Raw genomic sequence first — 20,867 nt, 5'->3', positions numbered from 1 at the left:
TCATTAATTCTGTTCCTTAGCTGACACGAATTGAGTGATGCCAGCCATTAGCAGAAAATTACTACTACATTAGCAGAAAATTACTACTACATTAGCAGAAAATTACTATTACTAAATTATAGCAAGCGAATCCTGAAATATTGCTTTTTTATTCTACGTAAAAATAGTACATTGTCCTCTTGACTTCCTACTTTCATTTCCTGGCTTTGTTCAGGACTTGGACATGTATCAGGCTTCTGAGTATCTTTCTCTGTCTACTTCATGTTAGGTATTCCTGAAGAAGGGAGGAAAGCCCGACGTAAAAGCAGGAGATTACGAGTTCGTTTACAAATTGCCAGACTTCAGTACTTGTAAAGTCGGTAACGACAGCGTGTTTACATCACAATCACAGTCGGGAAACGCTAAACCTGTTCATATTGACCCAACAAAGTGTGCAAAAGATCTTTACACAGTGTTTGTATCGAATTTGGATTTCAACGGTACTGGGGAGTACTGTTTCGGTAAGAAATTATTGAAAGTAATAATACATACATATCTTTTTCCAAGAGTACGTCAAACCGTTGAAATTCTCTTTGGAAATTTTGTGCATGCACATGAGCTTTGCCGCCTTTGCGGTTTCAAACACTTTGCGGAAGGACAGAGCTGGTTCTCGAGTACCGTCCTTGAGTATCAGCTCTGGATGAAGTCTTACCGTGACCAAGTGCCTCTTGTTATCACTTCCTCAAGATTCAAGGCATTGCTATTCTGTTTTACTCTAGCTGTACAACACACTGAACAATTTCATAATGAAACTTACCCTGATCCAGAGTCGTCCTTCAGCTCTCGAAATCGGCGTTCAGTTTCCTGTGAAGTTGGCGCCAGACGCGTTCGTCGTTCGTGTGTCATTATCCCCCCTGCCCCACCGAAGCCAACTGACCCTCCTGGAAAGCTTAAGATCCTCGTGGCCGACAATCTAGGCTTTGATGGCAATTTCTTTCATCCCAACCAAACTCCGAACTACAACCTGACCATGTTCGAATCCAGCTGTATATTCTGGGATGTTGTCAATGAGACATGGAAAGGTGAAGGCTGCAGGGTAAGCCTGAAAATTGTTATTCGAAATTCGACGTGTGAGATTTGTGAACTCGGCTATTTACACAACAGTGCGTTTGAAAAGTTCATATAACCTTTTTGTAAACAGGTTGTAATAGGAACGAACAGAGAACAAATCCTCTGTTCCTGTAATCACTTGACGTCGTTTGGAAGTGATCTTCTTGTTGCTCCAAACCCAATCGACTTCGACTCGGTCTTCAGTAATTTTGGAAGTCTTTCCAACAATGTTGCTGTGCTGGCTTTGATATCGACCATTCTTGGTTTATACATCATTGGAGTGATCTGGGCAAGACGAGCGGATAAAAAGGATTTGTTATTGGTGAGTTTGTTTCTCCTGCCTGCCGTTTCTTTCTAAACCGCCATGTCATGTTATCTTATCTTACCTCGTAATGCGTCAGGTTACCTTGCTCCATTTATGCATTTACTTACATTCAATAATCTTACTGCATCTTAAGTCTTCTAATCTTTCGTCTTACATAATACCCCTACCTTGTTCCTCATTTTACCTATCTGATGTATATCACCCAACCCCGCCTTATCTTTTGTACATCACCTGTCATCTATACATCAAATCATCCACATGCACCTATATATACCCCATCTACCTCTCACCTCATTTCATATCACCAAACCCCACCTTACCTTCTGTACATCACCTGTCACTCTATACATCAAATCATCCAAATGCACCTCTTTACACCCCACCTACCTCCCACCTCATTTCATATCACCTAACCCCACCTTAGCTTACCTCTGCAATTCACAATAGCTAACCTTGCGTGCTTTGCGTCAACTTCTTTTCCGACAAATCAGGTTGGTCCAACGATCCTTCAAAAACCTCGTGCAGACTATCACTACCTCATCACCACCGCCACAGGTAGCAGACAGGGAGCCGGCACTACAGCAAGAGTTGTGTTTACGATAACAGGCGACGAAAACGAAACACTACCAGTTTGGTTACACGATCGAGAAAGGCCATGTTTCCAACGAGGTCAAACCAACTCTTTTGTAGTTTCATATCCTCACGGTGTTGGTGATCTGAGCTATATTCAAATATGGCACGATAACTCAGGTAAAGTTAGTGTAAGGAGCAGGTATATGCGGTAAAATGTCTTTCATAGATTTAAAAACACCTAACATTTGAAGTTTAATTTCGTCCACTCGCCCACCATGATTTTTACATAACGAATTAAGCCTTCTAGGTTTTCAAATGTAACCTTTCATGCTATAGGTTCCTCGCCATCTTGGTATCTCAGTCGGTTGACCATAAAAGATCTTCAAACAGGTGTAACATGGACTATGGTTTGTGAAAATTGGTTGGCTGTTGAATCAGAGGACGGGAAAGTTTGTCGGATACTGTCTGTGGCCAACGAAGAGGAATTGACAAGCTTCAATCATGTCTTCTCGAAGAAAGCAATCAAAGGTCTTGCAGATGGCCATATATGGTTCTCCATTGTATCCAGACCTCCCACAAGCAATTTCACGCGCGTCCAACGTCTCTCATGCGCTCTTTGCTTGCTGTGTTGCACGATGATTACGAGTGCAATGTTCTATAACATGGGAGGTCAGGGTCCAAGTCCTTTCGCTGTTCAAATAGGTTCGATGGTTATCGACCTAAAGCCGTTCGTGATTGGTCTGCAGAGCAGCATCATCATTGTCCCAGTGAATGTGCTAATCGTGCAGATTTTTCGCAATCTCCGGCCGAAAAAAGAAAAACCTGAAAAAACAACCGTTTCCGAGGAAGAGGGAAACGACGAAGAGGGAGGCGCAATAAAAAGGAATGATACAGTCGAAGGAGTTCAAATTGAAAACCAAACTTCACCAAAAGGCAAACTTCCATATTGTTTTATCTACATGGCCTACGCGATTTGTTACCTCGCGTCTGCCGCTTCGATATTTTTCACATTGCTCTACAGCATTCAGTGGGGAGAGGAAACTTCAACAGAATGGGTGATTGCCATGGTTACATCATTTTTCCAATCAGTGTTGCTTCTTCAACCAATCAAAGTCGTTGTTGTCGCCGTCGTGTTTGCATTGTTTATCAAGAAGGCAGATGACAGCGAGGAGACTGGTGACGAGGGACTTGTGGTCAATAAACCTGACGTAGAGGAAAAACAGTTGGCTGAACGAAACTTGGCAGAACTGAAACGGAAGATGGGAGCCATTGGCAATCCAATAGGGAAAGTAAAAAAATATTACAGGTAACTTATACCGGAAGTGTATGGGCTCTTGTTAAACGCAATGCCTTAACTAACTTCCCACATTGTGTACTGTTGATAAATGCTGTACTGTTGTTAAAAATTTGTGCAGTCAAACTGCCTTTGATACGGTTAAGCATACAATCGCTGACATTAGTTTCTTCTCTGGGAAGCAAGGTGACGCGCCATTTTGTTCCTTTCATTGCAGTCCTCCAAGTGCGGCCAAGCTGAGGAAAGCGAGAGAAAAACGCCTGAAAGAGCTCAAGATGAACGCTGCCTTGAAAGAGATGTTTGCTTTCTTTGTATTTCTGATATTGCTGATGGCCGTAGCCCAATACCACAGACATCCAGACACGTTTTTATTAACGAAAACTTTGTACGAGACTTTCGAAGAAGTTGATGCCTATGGACTTGACCTAACGACAGTAAGTATTATTAAATGAAATAAAAATTTTACAGATCTGTCGTGAATGTACTTACGAAATTCTTTATCAATTCATGATACCAACTATGCATTACCTTTGACTGAGAACGCCCTCAGTGCGCATTAACCCAGTTACTCTCCTACAGATGTGTCATTTGTCCTATGTTCGAGCCTCATTTTGGGTTTATAAACGTTTATACGTGATAAAGTATTGCAATGCGATTGGTATTTCGACTCGTTAATTATTCCCGAGTTTCACAGTTGTTGTCACAGTTTCACATAGTTGTTAACGTCTTGCCACAATTTGAGCGCCACTTTGCACTAAACATAGTACCACTTTTCTGTTCTCCGTGCTGTATGTCTGACATGTGTATTTCTGCAGATCTCTGATACAGATTCTCTATGGATGTGGGCACGTGAAACGCTCGTTCCTGGACTTTACGCAAAAGAGTGGTATAACGGTGAGGAAATCCCGAAAGGATGGCTGGGGAATATTCACGATTATCTCGTGGGTGTCCCGCGTGTAAGATTACTTCGCGTGGAGAAGGGTAAGTTCATAATCCTGCACAGCAAACCAGAAGCATTTTCTGGGTAACGTATCGGCTAATACGGGTTCATCCAATTAAATTTTAGATTCGTGCCCAGTCTCCAGCTACTTCAAAGACATAATCCCCCATTGCTACAGTGGATATGCCCTGAGCGATGAGGAAGATGAGTCTTATGAGGTAAGCTGGAAACCACTAGGAAAGGGAACCTCCCGAAAACGTCGCGATATTGCAGGGCCTAAGACCGAGTCGGAATGGTCGAAACTTTTGCTCAACGGGAACGAAGTGGAATATGGACACGTGCAGAATATTCGGCATAAAAGAGCACTGGATCCAATCATGGGGAGTCTGAGCGGCAAAAAACGAAGAAAGAAGAAGCGTTTGCTGGCCAGCGCTCAACCAAAGGAGTATGTCGTGAACGACAATGCATTGTTACCTGATGGTAGAGTTTTGTCGTGTCTTGAAAGATGGAAACATCAATCAATGATAGATCTTCGAGGTTTTCCATACTGGGGTACAATCACTATGTACAGCGGTAGCGGCTACGCAGCAAACCTTGGTTATGACACTGTCACTGCTTACACTGTGGTTGCTGACTTGCATTCGAACGGCTGGATTGATGTTCAAACGCGTGCTGTGTTTGTAGAGTTCACCGTATACAACGCGAATGCAAACCTATTTGGCATCGTTTCGCTCTTTGTAGAATTTCCACAATCTTCGGCTGCCATCACCAGTGCCCAGTATCAAGCTGCGCGGTTTTATCTTCACCTCAGTGGCGCCCAGACTCTGGCTCATGTCCTGGTCATCTTCTTCATGATGTATTTTCTCTTCAGGGAAGGGAAACTCGTTTACAAACAGCGCTGGTCTTACTTCAAAGGCTTCTGGAATTGGGTTGAAGTCATCCTCATTGTCAGTGAATTCCTATTGATCGTCTTATTCCTGGCACGTCTCTACGAAGTTGACAGAAATCTTCTTCAGCTACGAGAGAATCCAAATGATTACGTTGGTTTCCAATATGCTGCGAATGCAGACGCCATGATGACCTACATCCTTGGTGTCCTTGTGTTCTTCTACATCTTACGTTTCTTGCGATTGTTGAGGTTCAACAAAAACTTCCTGGTCATCGGGAAAACATTGGAGAGAATAAGCTCGCCTATTTTGAATTTCTGTTTGCCGTTTATCGCAGGATTCCTCGCGTTTGCCCTTCTCGCCTTCGCTATGTTCGGTTCTGAACTTGAAGATTACAGCTCGTTCATGAGGTCAATGGTGGCTCAATTTAGCATGCTCTTGGGAGATTTTGACTTCGAAGCCATCTTCATGGTCAACCCCACCGTAGCAACACTGTATTTCTTTTCTTTCATTGGTTTAAACGTGATGGTGCTCATGAACATGTTCATCGCCATCATCAACGACTCCTTCGCTGAGATTCAAGAAGAAACTGCTGAAATTCAAAACGAACTGGAAATTATCGATTACGTTACGGCGAATATTTCGCAGGTCGTCAAAAAAAGATTTAGGCGTGGTAAAGTGGTACTTGTTAAAAAGAAACAAAAATCATTAAAGCCGAAGAAAAGTGAAAAGGCTTCTTACAAGAAGGCGTGTTCCATGCTGGATTCTCGTGCAAAGAAGTTAGATCTTTTTCTGGAAATTATTGACCAAAGTTTGGGCGAGGATAAGCTGGAAGAGAAACGATTTTTTTCCGTGCCAAAGGACAAGCAACAGGATTTATTCTTCCGCGTTTTGTGTTTGATGGAAAATATACTGGATGATGATGATGATGATGATGATGATGATGATGATGATGTGGATGTGGAAGAAAGCGAAGAATATGAAGACAGTGAATACGAGCGCAGATCACATTCCAGTGACGACGACTAGTGTCAAATTGTAAGGAACTTGTGTTCGAATCTGCTCAAAGCTGGACGGCTCCTGTGCAGCTTCTCGCCTGAGATGATCAGATGAATATAAGTACCTTTCCTTTAGCCTGTACAAAACATTAGTTAGCAGTCTAATATTCGTTTATATACACGTAGGAAAGAAATTTCTTGCCCTTAACCTTTTATATGAGGTATTTTAATGTTTGTATCTGCGTATTGGCGTAGCTATATCCAGTAATCATATTATAGTATTTAGTATTTTTATGAGTACAGAACTCAGTTTGGTTCATAAAGAATCGCTCTATAAATAGCGTTTTTAACGCTAACGACTGATTTACTATTTAAATTGACAAAGTCTGGCAGTATCTAGATTGTTATATCAAAACAGGGGTTTTCCCCGCCGTCTTACGGGGAGGTAAAATACCCCTTATATGGGACAAGTTTGACTATACACCTAGGTATAGGTATATCAGAATATCTAAATGTATTATAATTTATTTATATCTGTATTTTATATATTTATTAACTAAATTTATGCACAGTTGAATCGTGGATAGTTAAAAGACGTGATTATGAAAGTGATGGTTAAAAGATAGTGATTTTATTATCCATGGTAGAATATTGAAATAAAAATCGTTCTTCACTCAGTAAATTGACGTTGTGCAATTCGATTTTAAGAAATTGCCCTTTGGCATTTTGGCGGTAATTTGTTTGCAATTTTTTGGCGGCAATTCTTTTTCAAATTAGTCTCAAATATAAGAGGATACAAAGATATAATGTTGAAATTTCAAGGCATTTTACTCTCAACATATAAAATCTTTTTCCGAACACCTAGTCAATGTCAAATTGATCTCTACACACATAAAATAAATTCGTTTTGCAGCCTTTTGAAACTCGCACTCGATGACTATGAAGTCATCTTTGTGACTAAATATTTATTATGACTAAATACCTTTATAATATAAAACATTTTCCGTTATATAAATATTTTTCTCACAAATTTAAGTGTTAAGGGCCGGCGGAATGTTTTCAATGCAGTTTTTTTCATAAAAGAAACACTCCATTATTAATCATCATTCTTTCTCATTACCAGGCCTCGTGCACGTGCGCGAAGCAAATACATTTTAATGTTTATAATTCGTTGCTAAGGTTATGCACAGGTGTTTTGATTGGTTTATCTTGTTCCGCGGTTGGTTTGTCCAATAGAATTCGCTGTTTTATATTGTGGTTATGGCAGGTACTGGTCTCCGTCTGAACTGCGTCGTTGTGACAAACGGTCCAATGTCTTCGGATGGCGGGACGTCTCCTATGCGCATGATGTTTTGCGTATAGATTTATGGTAAAGTTGAAATTCGTTTTCCGAAGCAACGAATCGTACGATGTATATCTTTATGGTAAGTATGAACGTTGGTTTGGGAACTGTTTCGTGAGTTTGGTAATGGTGTGTTTACAAAAAGGCGAAAATTGTTATTGTAGCGACAAAATTTAAAGACGGAGAGAATTGCGTGAAAGTTTTATTGCAAAGGCAATAAAATGAGAAGTGCGAAAGATATTTTGGTTATATCCATTTCGAACACGCTGGGCTTGGAAAATATTCAATTGTAAATTTCATTAACACCTTAGCATGGGCTCGCCTAACTGAATTAGTTTCCTGGATAAAAAATAGGAAATCGATTCGAAAGATATTTTTTTAGTTCTACAGAAAGTGAAAAATAACTGGGCAGCATCGCCGGCTTTCCAGAATCCGTCAGCTTTGCAAAAATAATCTAGTTATCGTAAAGTATGATATGAAATTATTTTTTTGTTCAACATCATATTCAAGCTTTAATAATTCATCGCTAATTATAATGAATAATAAATATATCAGAAACATGTATACATATGTATCTTAGTTACCCTTAAAGCGCATAAACCAAATAAAATGAATTGAATCTATCAATGTATAGCGTTGCTATGCTCCTCAATACTTACGCTTCCGGCCATAAAACGAGGTTCTCACCTCACTGACAAGATATATGCTTGTTGCATAGTTGTAGAATTTTTCACCAAAGCCGTTATGAAGATTAGCTTAGAATTTTTGGGGCAGAGCTAAAAAATGCTAGGGATGTTCAGTTCCTCGTAAGCTATATGCTTGATTAAAGTTCACTTGTATATTATTTCATTAACATCTTAGCAGGAGTTAAGCGCGTGATTAAATTAGTTTCAAGATGAAATGATGTGCCGGACTTTGTCGTTTGTATTCATTTAGACTGTATTTACAAAATATATAGTTATCGCATAATATTCAAAGTTTTCACAAACCTGGTGAAATAAATGGAGGTGGGGGGTTCTCGTGTTTAACCCTTGAGTCATTGATCGATAAACTGTGATGTGATAAAATGACTTAATTGGGTGGCGAAACGTCCCGGGGGCATCTACAGGCCTGGGGGTCGGGGCAGATTGTTTTTTTACCCCCCCCCCCTGCCGCGTTAGAGATTAACAATACAAATTATACCAATTCTATTTACTATCTGATTTTCTAGATTATACTTTTTTCCACCCTCTTGGGATTATCGGAAGGTATGTAATGTTTCATGAATTAGTCCGTCAGCATTAATCCGTCGCTAGAAAAGCAGAGTAACTTCAATGCAGATACGACGGATAAACCACCGAATATAGACCATTAATTTTAAAATTTTTCCAATGCGAATATCGCGGGGCAGTATCACAATTCAACCTTCTCTCTTTTTTCAAATCAGTCTGGTGCCTCTTCTTTCGGTGTATACACGAAAGTTTCTGCTGCATCTTAGTTCAGGTCTCAATTTTGTCCGGCTCTGTAGTTCTCCTGCAAAAAAAACGCCGGCCGGAGAGGACTACGAACCAATACTTACCTTTGTAAAAACATTGACGGTATAATTGCCTGTCCGTGATTGTTGGAGTTCATGCCCAGGAATAGCTTTAACTTCAGCCATCTTTGGCTTTTTTCAGCAATCAGTGAAAACCAACCTTCGATATAATTCAATGTTTACAGTCCATATAACCTTGAGTTTCTGTTTTATATATAGGCTCATGTACGCAACCCATACGGATGGGTATTGAAGATGGTCGTGTTCAAGACTCTCAACTTTCGGTTTCGTCCTATATTAGCCAAAATCTTGATGCAAAATCATCTCGTCTTAATACGCCGCGAGCTTGGCGAGCTGATTTGGGAGACAGCAAGCCATGGATACAGGTTGATTTCTTGCGGCCTGTGACTGTAACAAAGGTCATCACACAAGGTCGCGAGGATTCTGGACAATGGGTGAAAGAATATAGGGTGAGGTCCAGGATTGGTGAAGGTACATGGACTTCTGTCTCGGATTCATCGGGTGCCCCAAAGGTAAGTCTCGATTGCATATTTATGAAGTTTTTTTTCCTATCGCAAACCATTAGAAAACCTGCTTGAAATTTAGTGTGTTTTCATTTTTGAAATTCAGTGTGTCTCATTTTTGAAATTTTGTGTGTTTCCATTTTTGAAATTCAGTGTGTCTCATTTTTGAAATTTAGTGTACCGTATTTACTCGTTTAATGCGGCGCTTATTCGAGGGCGGCGCTCAATCGGGGGGCGGTGCTTTTAAAAAATATTATTTGTGAATTGTAACAAGAACTTTAAAAAAAAAAAGAATTGAAAGTTAGATGTAGCCCAATGTCCCCATTTTGACAGCGGGCATTTGGACATTTTACAGAAAATAAACCTCCTCGCACAAACCACTGGAATCTCCGCCTTCACGACTGACCTGTACCTTACGATAATTCTAAAGACCGGTTTAACAATGGCGCCTCTAACAATTTTGACGGTGCGTCGATTAAGCGCCGAATTTGAAAATAATTAGTGCGGCGCTCATTCGGGGGCGGCGCTTAATCGAGTAAATACGGTATTTCCAATTCAGTCTGTTTCTTTCGTAATTTCTCTCATTTCTCTTCCCGATTGCAAATAACGAATTTCGATCACATATAAATAAGGACATTTTTTTAGGACTTCACTGGTAACAGAAATGATAAATCACCTGTCACTCGTGATCTTCCAAGCCCAGTAACAAATCAGATTTTTCGTATTACTGCAAGAACGTGGAGTAAATACTGTACTATGAGATTTGAACTTGTTGGCTGCTATCCAGGTAATCTTTATTTATTTCTGCTTCACACAATTTGCCTTGAACCACTTAAGGAAAGGAATCGAAATGTTCGCCGTCATCATTAATCAGTAGCGAGAACTGGACCAACTGGCTAGTTCCTTCCAGTCAGAGCCAGCCACACGGCCCCCATAACAAACTGGAAATGAATTTTGTTCAAATTCTTCGTCTCATTGGAATATTGTACCTAACAAAGCGACCATGCACTGATATATTATATGTTTATTATCGCGGCAATCCTAACCCCTCTCCATGGAGACGTTTAACGCATCCAATAAAGCGAATGTGACTTAGCAGACGTGTTCTTTTTATGGTTTCAGGCTGTCGAGATAGGGCAGCCCTTGGTTTCGAGAACGGCCTCATCCAAGATTCTCAAATAACTGCATCCTCCTTTTCGTCGTCCCGTACAACTCCGCAATTAGCAAGATTGAATCAACAAATCTCTGGTCGTGATCTGGATGGCTGGCGTGCTGCCCCAGCCGATTCGGCGCCCTGGCTCCAAGTCGATTTTATAGCGAAGGTCATTGTGGAAGGTGTACAAACGCAAGGACTCGTGGACACTGTTATGTTCGTGAAAACGTACGAACTACATTATAGCGATGATGGCTACAGTTTTATGGGATATAATGAAACTCAAGGAGCACCCAAGGTATACTAAAAATTACCATGCGGAAATCAAAATTATTTTGGGGAGGAGGGGGTGGTTGTGGGGGGAAGGTAGGGGGTAATGAACCGAACCGACATTATAGGAAGGGGTAATTTAGAGAAGATGGAAATTGGAGAGGTATCTAGGGATGTTTTCCCCAAAAATATTTGTGGACAAAGCAGTTCTTTGGGGAACAAAGGGGACATAGCATTTGCCTCTCTTCCCAGCTTATCCGTCAAGGCCTCAAGTTTACATGAAAGAGAATTTGAATTTAAAAAACTGTATGCCATCATTATTATTTGAGACAAGAAAGAGAGTTTAGCAAACTGAATGTTTCAGCAAAATTTTGCAAAAGAAGTCAACTTTGCCGTCGCTCTCAAGGCATGACATATTATCGTCCATTTATCGCCATGATGTATTTACCATGCGGCATCACTCTCGTGTTAAATTATCTCCTTGATTTATCTCCTCTTCTGCCAGGTGTTCAATGGTAATACTGATAGTTCAACAGTTGTCCAAAATGAAATATCACCAACCATTGCACGGTATTTTCGCATAAAACCGTTAACATGGGAACATCTCTGCGGATTTCGAGTGGAATTTATTGGATGTTACAAGGGTAAGAAGGATCTAATCACTACCCTAATCGTTTATGACCCTCTTCAACCATTACTATCCATCAACACCATGCACCCATCATCATCATCATCATACGAGGGTCGTGTAATAAGGCTGTATTTTCACAGTTGAAAATTTGCATTGTTAAATCCCAAGCGAATAAAACGAGTTCCCTGTTTCAGTTTCCTTGAATATTTCAACCAAATACTTTGAAACTCAGGATTCGACGTTTGAAGATTCCAACTGTGACCACAGAGAATTTGACAGTGTAAACCGGATGCAAAAATGCCTAAAATGCAAAATTAATACAAATAATGCATCTTAAGGCACAACCAGAGCGTATCCATGCACCCCAGAAATATAATAAATTCTTAGTAAAGAGCGATTCAGCTCTACAATTCCAGAAACGGCAGTTTGAAATACTGCGCTGAATCTGATAGCGCGACATAACTTCGTTTGCATGCCCTGACAGAATATCTATAACATTGATGCACTGTATTTAAAACTTGGATATGATATAATGTCATTATCCGCCATCATTCAAAATCATAATTTATTAGAATCATTAAGGTAATCAATCTTATATAGATTGCCGAATTTTCACAATGTTGTTTTCGTTTTTAGACTGCGTGTCGTCAAAGGCTCTTGGCTTAGAGGACGAGACTATAGAGAAAACGCAGCTGATGTCGTCGAGCAGTAAGGGTGATCGCTATTCCAAAAAGTACGCTAGGCTCAACTCTAACGACTGTTGTGGATGGCAACCAAATGAATCAGACTTAGACCCGTGGTTTGGAGTTGATCTTCTAAAAGACGCATTGATCAGTGGTGTGGCTACGCAAGGAGACGTAAGCGACAAATTGTGGACGAAAAAATTTAAGTTCTCGTACAGTACAGATGGAGAGAACTTCGCGTTTTATAAATTCAACGGTGGCGTCAAAGTAAGAATAACTTCGCGTTTTATAAATTCAACGGTGGCGTCAAAGTAAGAATACTACTTTTTGTTGTATTCTTCATCAAAGTCGAAGTTTCGACTGTATAAGAAAGAAGGAGTAAAATGAAGAGATAGCGAAGTCTTAGGGCTCCGTGTACATATTGCAAGTTACATGCTATTCATTTCTCAATATGTACAATTAAACGTGGAATTTCTTTTCATTTCCATAACGGTTTGTACGTATTGAGAAATTCTAGGTCCCTGTGATCACAGTAAGAACGTTTGAGGGACCATAGACTGACACTATACGGTTATTTTAGAATAGTAAAACTTCAACTGCGATGACAGGCTCTCTTAATTATACCATAAACCACGCCTTTTTCTTACCGTAACTTTTCTTTGTAGACTTTCCAGGCTAATAATGATGCAAGTTCCGTCGTCAAACATAATCTCCCTTCACACATTTATGCTCAATTCGTCCGTTTTCACCCGGTATCGTGTAATCAAGCGTGTGTCTTGAGGGCTGAGATATACGGCTGTTTTGACGGTAGGTTTTAAGCTGGTTGTTCAAGTTTAAGGAAGTAATATTACTACTATACAGTATTGATGATAATCCTATGATAATCGATGATAATTGACATGATAATCGATAATAATTTATATGATAATCGAGGATAATTAATATGATAATCGATGATAATAATTGATGATAATTGATATGACAATCGATGATAATTGATATGATAATCGATGATAATCGATATGATTATCATCGATTATCATTGATATGATAGTTGATTAACACTTTAATTTCAGGAATTGACAATTGTGCATCAGTCACGTGTCGGAATAACCAAAGTTGCACCGACCAGTGGGATAATTTCAAATGCGAATGTTCGTCATATTATCGTGGAGATCTATGCGACATAGGTACGATTTTTTAAATATTGTTCGTTTAAGAATACTAATGTTTCATGAATACTAATGCTTTCCCCAAATACTACAAATGGTTAATTTAAAATTGTGGGATGTTTATGAATGATTTCATTGCAGTATGTCAAGTTGAAGAAGATCTTGGTTTAGCGGATGGAAACATTAGCGATTCTCAGATAACGGCCTCTTCCGTGTTCTCTGCCTCGTATCCTGCGAGTGCTGTAAGATTGGGCACAGCAGAAGACGGCTGGCGACCTGGGGAGAATGATTACAACGCCTGGTTGCAGGTGGATTTTGAAGAAAGCGTGAAAATTTCAATGGTTAAAACCAAAACGCCGAATGAAATGGGGTACTTTCTTAGAACCTTTTCCGTTAGCTACGGAGACGATGGCATAAACTTTGCAGATTACCAAGAAGATGGAAGAAAGAAGGTGTTTATTCTGTCATGTGCTAATTGAGTCCTTCCTCGTTGATTTTCTATCCGAATGGTGCATTTTCAACCTCATAATAATCCCTCTTCACCCTCACTTTTGACTCCCCTAATTATCAATTAACCTTCCTAACCTTCAGGCAATCCAATCAGAATACCTACATTTTTAATACTTCATGTAAAATTGTAAATAATGTGCCTTTTTACCGGAAGTAGTGAAATTTATGCATTCTGATTGGGTTACTAAAAATGTAAACAAACTCGCTGATTGGTCTAAAGCAAATTTTCCGCCTTGTTTATCATCCTCCAAAGTGTCTCACGCCATAATGTTCTTTCAGGTTTTTAAAGCAAATGTTGACAATAATACCATGGCTGTGAGTCTCTTCTCGTCGAGTATCAATGCTCGATATATTCGGATTCACCCACTATCATTTAACTCGCGACCCATTTTGAAAATGGAGCTTACAACTTGTAAAACACGTAAGTATTGTTCGTAAATATACCCTAAACTAGCATTTTTAAAATCCGCATCTTTCAGCATCTTCTTTTGAGGAATTATCTTAGCATTATGTACTTCACTTGAATGTTGGAAACAAAATTTCACATGATTATAGGACTGCAGGCCCTGTTACAATTGATGCGATATAGGCCTGTCAATTGTTCCAAATCCTCCCAAAATGCGGTTCAATTTTAAACTAAGAGTATTAAATTTTATTACATTAGCTTGTTGGCTAGTTCCTGTTGGAATGGAAAGCACGACGATTCGTGATTTCCAGATAAATGCCTCTTCCAACTACGATGTCCATTATCGTGACATTTACGCTCGACTTAATCACCCAACAAACTATTGGTCTCCGGAAAATTCTGATGACAGCAATCCATGGCTACAGATTGACTTTTTGTCTGTGAGAACTGTTGGTGCGATCGAAACGCAGGGAGGTGGCGCGTCTTCTCGTGTGGAAACCTACACTGTTAGCTATGGAAATGATGGCGTAACGTTTCAAGTTTATATAAAAAAAGGCGTGGCAAAGGTGAAGAAACTATCGATGTTAACTTGTTTCATATCATTTTGATCATTCCTCTTTTCCACTATTTACATTGAATTTGAAATCCATGAGGTATATATATAAAAAACGAAACAGATGGGGTGAGTAAAACACGTACACAAGACGAAATAATTCTGGTTATATTTCGCGACTTCATTCCTAAGTCAGTCATTTTAAAACAATCAGTTTTTGTAGTTGGCTTAACAAGAACTTTGGACTAAAGTCGAAATATCACCCAAATTTTGCGTCATTAATAACTCAACTTTTTGGTTCGCAAGATGATGTTTTTCGGAGCTAGTGCATGTGTTTCGTTTATTATGTATTTCATCAAATTGTGTGCTTGTAAAAGATTATGAATCAAATCAAAACCAGAGAATCGATAATTACGATGGGTTATATACCTGGTTGCCGTGAACTCATTAACTTCAAATCCAAAGTGCCGTTTTATGTTCCACATTTTAATTTTACACTTAGCTGTTTGATTTGGCATTTCAATGTTTGATTCTGCTAATTACTTGTTAATTACATGTAGGTCTTCACTGGTAACAGTATTCTTCAAATTTCGACGATCATACGACAAACTTTCTCTCCGGAAATAGAAGCGAGATACGTCCGCATTAATCCGAAAACATGGGGAATGTTCATAGCGCTACGAGTGGAGTTCTTCGTCTGCTCTGAAGGTAGGATTATAGAAGGACCATCTCCCGAGATCTGGTAATGTTTTCGTCCTTTCTGACGATTGCCCTTCATGTAATCTCTTAAATTACTCTATATAAGGATTACTATTTCTTTTACAGTCTGTCTTCCGACTAACCCATGCCAGAATACCGGAAAATGCGTCAGTTCAACGTCTTGCACGTGTCCTGCATCAACTCTCGGCCCTACATGTGAATGTAAGTACTTCATCTTGCAGCCTATTGTTGATTCTACATACCCGTTCGCTTAAAGTAAAGTCGGTTTGAACCATAAACAACGACATCTACCGAACAGCATACGGGGCATGCATGTTTGATATAAATTGGCGTATCGTAAAAAAGTGTTGATTCGGAAATAAGAACATTGACTAGTGACAGAAAATGTTGTTCTGTGAAATCGTAATTGATTTGACACCGTAGGTATCTGTTTGTTTGTTTACTTGTTCGTTCGTTCGTTCGTTCGTTCGTTTGTTTGTTTGTTTGTTTGTTTGTTTGTTTGCTTGTTCGTTCGTTCGTTCCTTCGTTTGTTTGTTTGTTTGTTTGTTTGTTTGCTTGTTCGTTCGTTCGTTCGTTCGTTTGTTTGTTTGTTTGTTTGTTTGCTTGTTCGTTTGCTTGTTCGTTGGTTTGTTCGTTCGTTTGTTTGTTGTTTGTTTGTTTGTTTGTTTGTTTGTTTGTTTGTTTGTTTGTGTGCTTGCTTGCTTGTTCGTTTGCTTGTTTGTTTGTTTGTTTGTTTGTTTGTTTGTATTAATTTATCGTACAATTTATCAACCATACTAAATTATTTTCATCCCGCGACGGAAGACATAATGTTCCTGAAAGCACCATTTTATTAACAATATGGAGGTAATTAAAACAAATTTATGCGGTTGCCTCACAGCTTGCAAGAATTCAATACCTCTTGGTATAGAGAGCGGCGATATACTGGACGCTCAAATCACAAGCTCTTCGGAGACTTCCGACGGTCTCTATAAGGCAAAGTTTGCAAGACTTAACCAGAAACCAATTGCTGACGTGACAAATGGCGGTTGGAGTCCAAGTACTTTCGAAAATTCCTGGCTACAAATTGATTTCACGGCAAGTACTTTGCTGGATTTCTCTTAAAGGCTGCTGTCTCTTAAAGTTTTGATTAGTGAAATTGCAAAAAACTAGCCGATTGGTCTAAAACGAAATTCCTCCTACATTTAACTTGCTTTTACTTCAACAGATGAATACAACGCTGATATATTTCCTAATGCAAGGCAAGGAAGGAGCATTCGAAGCGAAAGTTACAAAATCTAAACTTGCTTATAGCCAAGATGGCGTAACGTTTCAGGATCATCTAGTGTCCGATGGAATTAAGGTAAAAATGCACTACGCTATCATGTTTAATCCTTTGAGGACCTGCACGATCCATTATAATAATGATCCTGAGCGTAAAGCCTGTATCCTAAAAGCTCACTCAATTCTTAAACTCATTGAGTGAAAGGGTCTTAATTTCGAGTGGAACTATGCACATGCACACTTCATTTGAGTGAAACGGTGAAAGGCGCCTCAATCTTCTCATAGCTTTTCCTTCACTGTGCGAAGAAGATCACCTTGATCAGTTGAGGAAATCGAATATGAAAACGAAATGCCAGCACTCTATAACAACCGATGGCATTCATATGAAACACTTACTTTCATGACTTTCTTTAAATAGACTTTCACTATTGGAGAAATGGAGCTTTTCGATAATGTTTCTCGCAGGAATATTGATCCTATGATCATGGCACGCTATGTGAGATTTTTACCACTGGAATTTAACATCGAGGCAGTGGTGAGGTTGGAGTTCTATGGTTGCAACGGAGGTATGTAAAGGCTAGTTTCCATTCAGGAAAAATCTCCTTTGGATCGGAACGGACAGGGAAATTTCCTTTGTCGGCGAGTTCTAGGCAGCGTTTATACAAAGGAAACTTCCCTGTCCTGTCCGATCCAAAGGAGAATGTTCCTGAGTGGAAAGTAGCTTTAAGTTGAATATATTTATTCAATAGGTTTTTTCAGGAAATATTTCGCGACGGGTTTTCCTGCCTCGATTCTCTCTATCTCGTCCCTTCTGCAAAAAATTGAAAACCATAGGCATGACACCTTGACGATCACGGCAAAGGGTGATAGTGGAAAGTGACTGGATTATCAAGTGGATGATCTTTGCTATTAACTCGGTTCTAGAAAGGATCTCACCAACTATCTTTCTTTGTAGTTCATTACTGTCTACGAAACCCTTGTCTAAATGGTGGAATATGTAATGAAATATTACCCGCTAGTTACGAGTGCATCTGTGCTGCCGGTTATACTGGACCGCACTGCGAAGGTAAGTGTTTACAAATACTCAATCTAACAGTTAATTGTATAGTTGTTGATTCAGTTTGATACATCCTTCATTTCAAGACGTTATTCTAACGTGCATATTGTCTAACACATGCAATACACCGTGACAGTTCAAAACGGCTACAAGCGCAGCATATCACACAGGGACCGCGGAGCAGGGTGGTTTGCTGGGCTTTAGCCCCACCAATAATTTTCCGTAATTAGTCTTTAATTTCGAATATTTTTCAGTTCGCTCAAATTTACAAGCAATACAAGCGGCAAAATGCTGGAAACTTTACATAGGACAAGCATTTGACCATTAAAACAGCGTGGTTATCCATTTCAAAAAATTTGACATCATAACCAAAGCATGGTTATATTGTTTAATGTTTGTATATGAGCGCCAAACATGCTGGATACTTTACATTGGACAAGCATTTGACCATTAAAAAAGCGTGGTTATCCATATCAAAATATTTGGCATCATAACCAAAGCATGGCTATATTGTTTAATGTTTGTATATGAGCACCAAACATGCTGGAAACTTTACATAGGACAAGCATTTGGCCATTAAAACAGCGTGGTTATCCATTTTAAAAAATTTGACATCATAACCAAAGCATGGTTATATTGTTTAATTTTTGTTATGAGCGCCAAACATGCTGGAAACTTTACATACTATCTATTATTTTCCATTAATCCTTAAATTGAGAGGCATTTGCGGCGATTTCAGAGACCATATTTCAAAATTTTCCCGGACTCTCCTAGCAGGCGCGCGGCTCCGAGCCCCAGCAATACGAAAAACGCTCCGCGGTCCCTGCCACAGTATGTCCATGTTTCATACTTACACAGCACCACGCACAACTTCATTTTCCTCATCAGTGCAAACATTTTTCATCCCGTCACTTTATCTCACAATTAAAACATCGCACACAATATCCTGAAATACAATACTATACTCCGCTTCATACCCTCCTATACTGATCTTACAAAGACACTATATATACCCTACCACCCCTCCTTTTGTACACAAACATTCCACAGTATCATGTCGTATCATAACATACCACATGTTATGTTACTTGATTGCACTATATTTATCATAAAGGCCCGTTTACACTTGCGATTTTTGCTGCAGTTTTATGTGCGATTTTTCTTCTTTTGATAGATGTAAACGAGTGAATAAGTCACGGATGTTCAAAAGCATTCGTAACTACTCAATCGTTCACATCTACCAAAAGAATAATCGCACTGAAAGTTAAAAGTGTAAGCTGACTTTAAGAACAAACTTTGGTATTCAATATTTAATCATCCTTTCTCAATGTTGTTTTATTCATTTGTGCAATTATAGTCGAACAGTTATGTGCAACATCACCTTGTAACTATGGAGGAACTTGTTTCGAAACAGACGATAGCTATATCTGTCGATGTACGGAATATTATAGTGGTCCAAACTGTGATAAACGTAAGTACGAACAAACCTATGGTCATAAGGGAAACGTTCCTAACACCATAACATTTATATTCACCAACTTTAGATTGTAGTGTATTCGACGCGGTTGGTATCGCAGACGAGTCTAAAATACTAGATGCCAAAATCACTGCATCCAGTTCACAACGTGACACATTTGGCCCGAGGTATGCTCGCTTGGACGGCAAAAAATGTTGGTGGCCTGATATTAATGATTTAGAACCATGGATAATGGTGGATTTAGGCAGCGAGGTTACTCTTACTAGTATTGCTACTCAAGGCAAGCCGAATTCGGAAGACACCTTCGTCAAAACATACTCAATCTCGTATTCATTGGATGGAAACAACTTCGTTAATTACACAGAAAACGGGACAGCAAAGGTGAGTAACTAGAAATACCTTGTTTTAGTTGTTTATTCAGAGTAAACAACATATTTCCGGGATTCACACATTGCCATTCCTAGAACATCTATTTATAGAACACCCAACTTGAATGTAATTCATTCTAAAAGCGTCCATATAAACGTTTACCATAAAACTGGTGATATTCAAGAATGATGTCAGTAAGCAATGTATAGGCCAATGCTGATGTAGCTATTTAGCAGAACAGTATTTTTGGCTTTGCAGTACGTTTTGCACGTTCGCCGTAGGAACTTTAATGCTTAAACGACTGCGTGCGTAAACTCACATGCAGCTGTCGAAGCATTGCATTTTATTCGCGAAACGTGGAACACAAACAACTGCATGTCGTGTTTGCTTTCTTGCATCACCGCTTAATTAATATTACGAGTTTTATGGTATAACACAAATTTGGAGAGGGATTTGGCGTTTGCCTTAAAGGCGCCAACCTTAAAGTCTCTGTATTTTTGCACTATTTTTTTCTCCATCAGCATGTTAGAAATAGGTTTTTAGGGCTAGTTCACACTTGTCCTATAAGAATCTGGGATTCCCTTTGTCTGAGGTCGCTGGTGCGCAAGATCCTTTGTCTATCGGGAAATAATACAATGGGTCCCCGATTCTTAGGAGCTATAGTGTGAATCAGGCCGAAGAATTTGCTCAGATCCCGTGTAGTGGGCTTTGGAATTTTTCAACATAAAGTCTGTCCATAAGTGATTAGTTTAAGCCCAGATTTCATCCAATTAAGCAACGGTGGGGTAGCTAATAATTGTCTTGAAATGCATCTTTTTTTAGATATTTACAGGGAATACGGATGGAAATACTGTTGTAGAAAACGATTTTTCTTTTCGTTTCTCCGCAATATTCGTAAAAGTTCACCCAAAGACATCAGGAAATGGAGGAGCTGGACTGAGAATGGAACTTTATTCCTGTAAAAGCCGTAAGTAGTCTTTTTATAAGGGGTCGGTTTTTGAAGGCTGGTTAACGCTATCCACCGGATAGTGGTTTTTTCAATCATTGTAAAAGTGCTTGAAAAGCAATGAAACTGCAATTATGAAAGCCCCGTTTACACTACACTAAATTTATTGGCA

At 39.3% G+C, this 20,867-nt stretch overlaps 3 protein-coding genes across 3 annotated transcripts; all 3 read left to right on the top strand.

Annotated features, from left to right (window-relative positions):
- Positions 1-2,624: 2,624 nt before the first annotated feature.
- On the top strand, positions 2,625-6,137 carry LOC114536575 (polycystic kidney disease 2-like 1 protein). The gene is made up of 4 exons (XM_028557920.1): positions 2,625-3,293; positions 3,499-3,715; positions 4,097-4,262; positions 4,348-6,137. The coding sequence occupies exons 1-4, from the start codon at positions 2,650-2,652 to the stop codon at positions 6,135-6,137; spliced, it is 2,817 nt and encodes a 938-aa protein (XP_028413721.1). The 5' UTR covers positions 2,625-2,649.
- A 3,066-nt stretch (positions 6,138-9,203) lies between these two features.
- LOC114536574 (lactadherin-like) lies at positions 9,204-13,040 on the top strand. The gene is made up of 7 exons (XM_028557919.1): positions 9,204-9,494; positions 10,131-10,272; positions 10,323-10,394; positions 10,608-10,936; positions 11,414-11,552; positions 12,176-12,489; positions 12,888-13,040. The coding sequence occupies exons 1-7, from the start codon at positions 9,204-9,206 to the stop codon at positions 13,038-13,040; spliced, it is 1,440 nt and encodes a 479-aa protein (XP_028413720.1).
- A 4,242-nt stretch (positions 13,041-17,282) lies between these two features.
- Positions 17,283-20,724, top strand: LOC114536573 (EGF-like repeat and discoidin I-like domain-containing protein 3). Its single transcript, XM_028557918.1, has 6 exons — positions 17,283-17,412; positions 17,802-17,912; positions 19,261-19,374; positions 19,448-19,547; positions 19,647-19,761; positions 20,572-20,724. The coding sequence occupies exons 1-6, from the start codon at positions 17,283-17,285 to the stop codon at positions 20,722-20,724; spliced, it is 723 nt and encodes a 240-aa protein (XP_028413719.1).
- Positions 20,725-20,867: the final 143 nt, after the last annotated feature.

This window comes from Dendronephthya gigantea, unplaced genomic scaffold (genome assembly GCF_004324835.1).
Source record: "Dendronephthya gigantea isolate DGI-Jeju-01 unplaced genomic scaffold, DenGig_1.0 000140F, whole genome shotgun sequence".
NCBI classification, from domain to species: domain Eukaryota; kingdom Metazoa; phylum Cnidaria; class Anthozoa; order Malacalcyonacea; family Nephtheidae; genus Dendronephthya; species Dendronephthya gigantea.
Note: the sequence above shows the minus strand (reverse complement) of the source record. Positions and strands in the feature narration are given on the sequence as shown.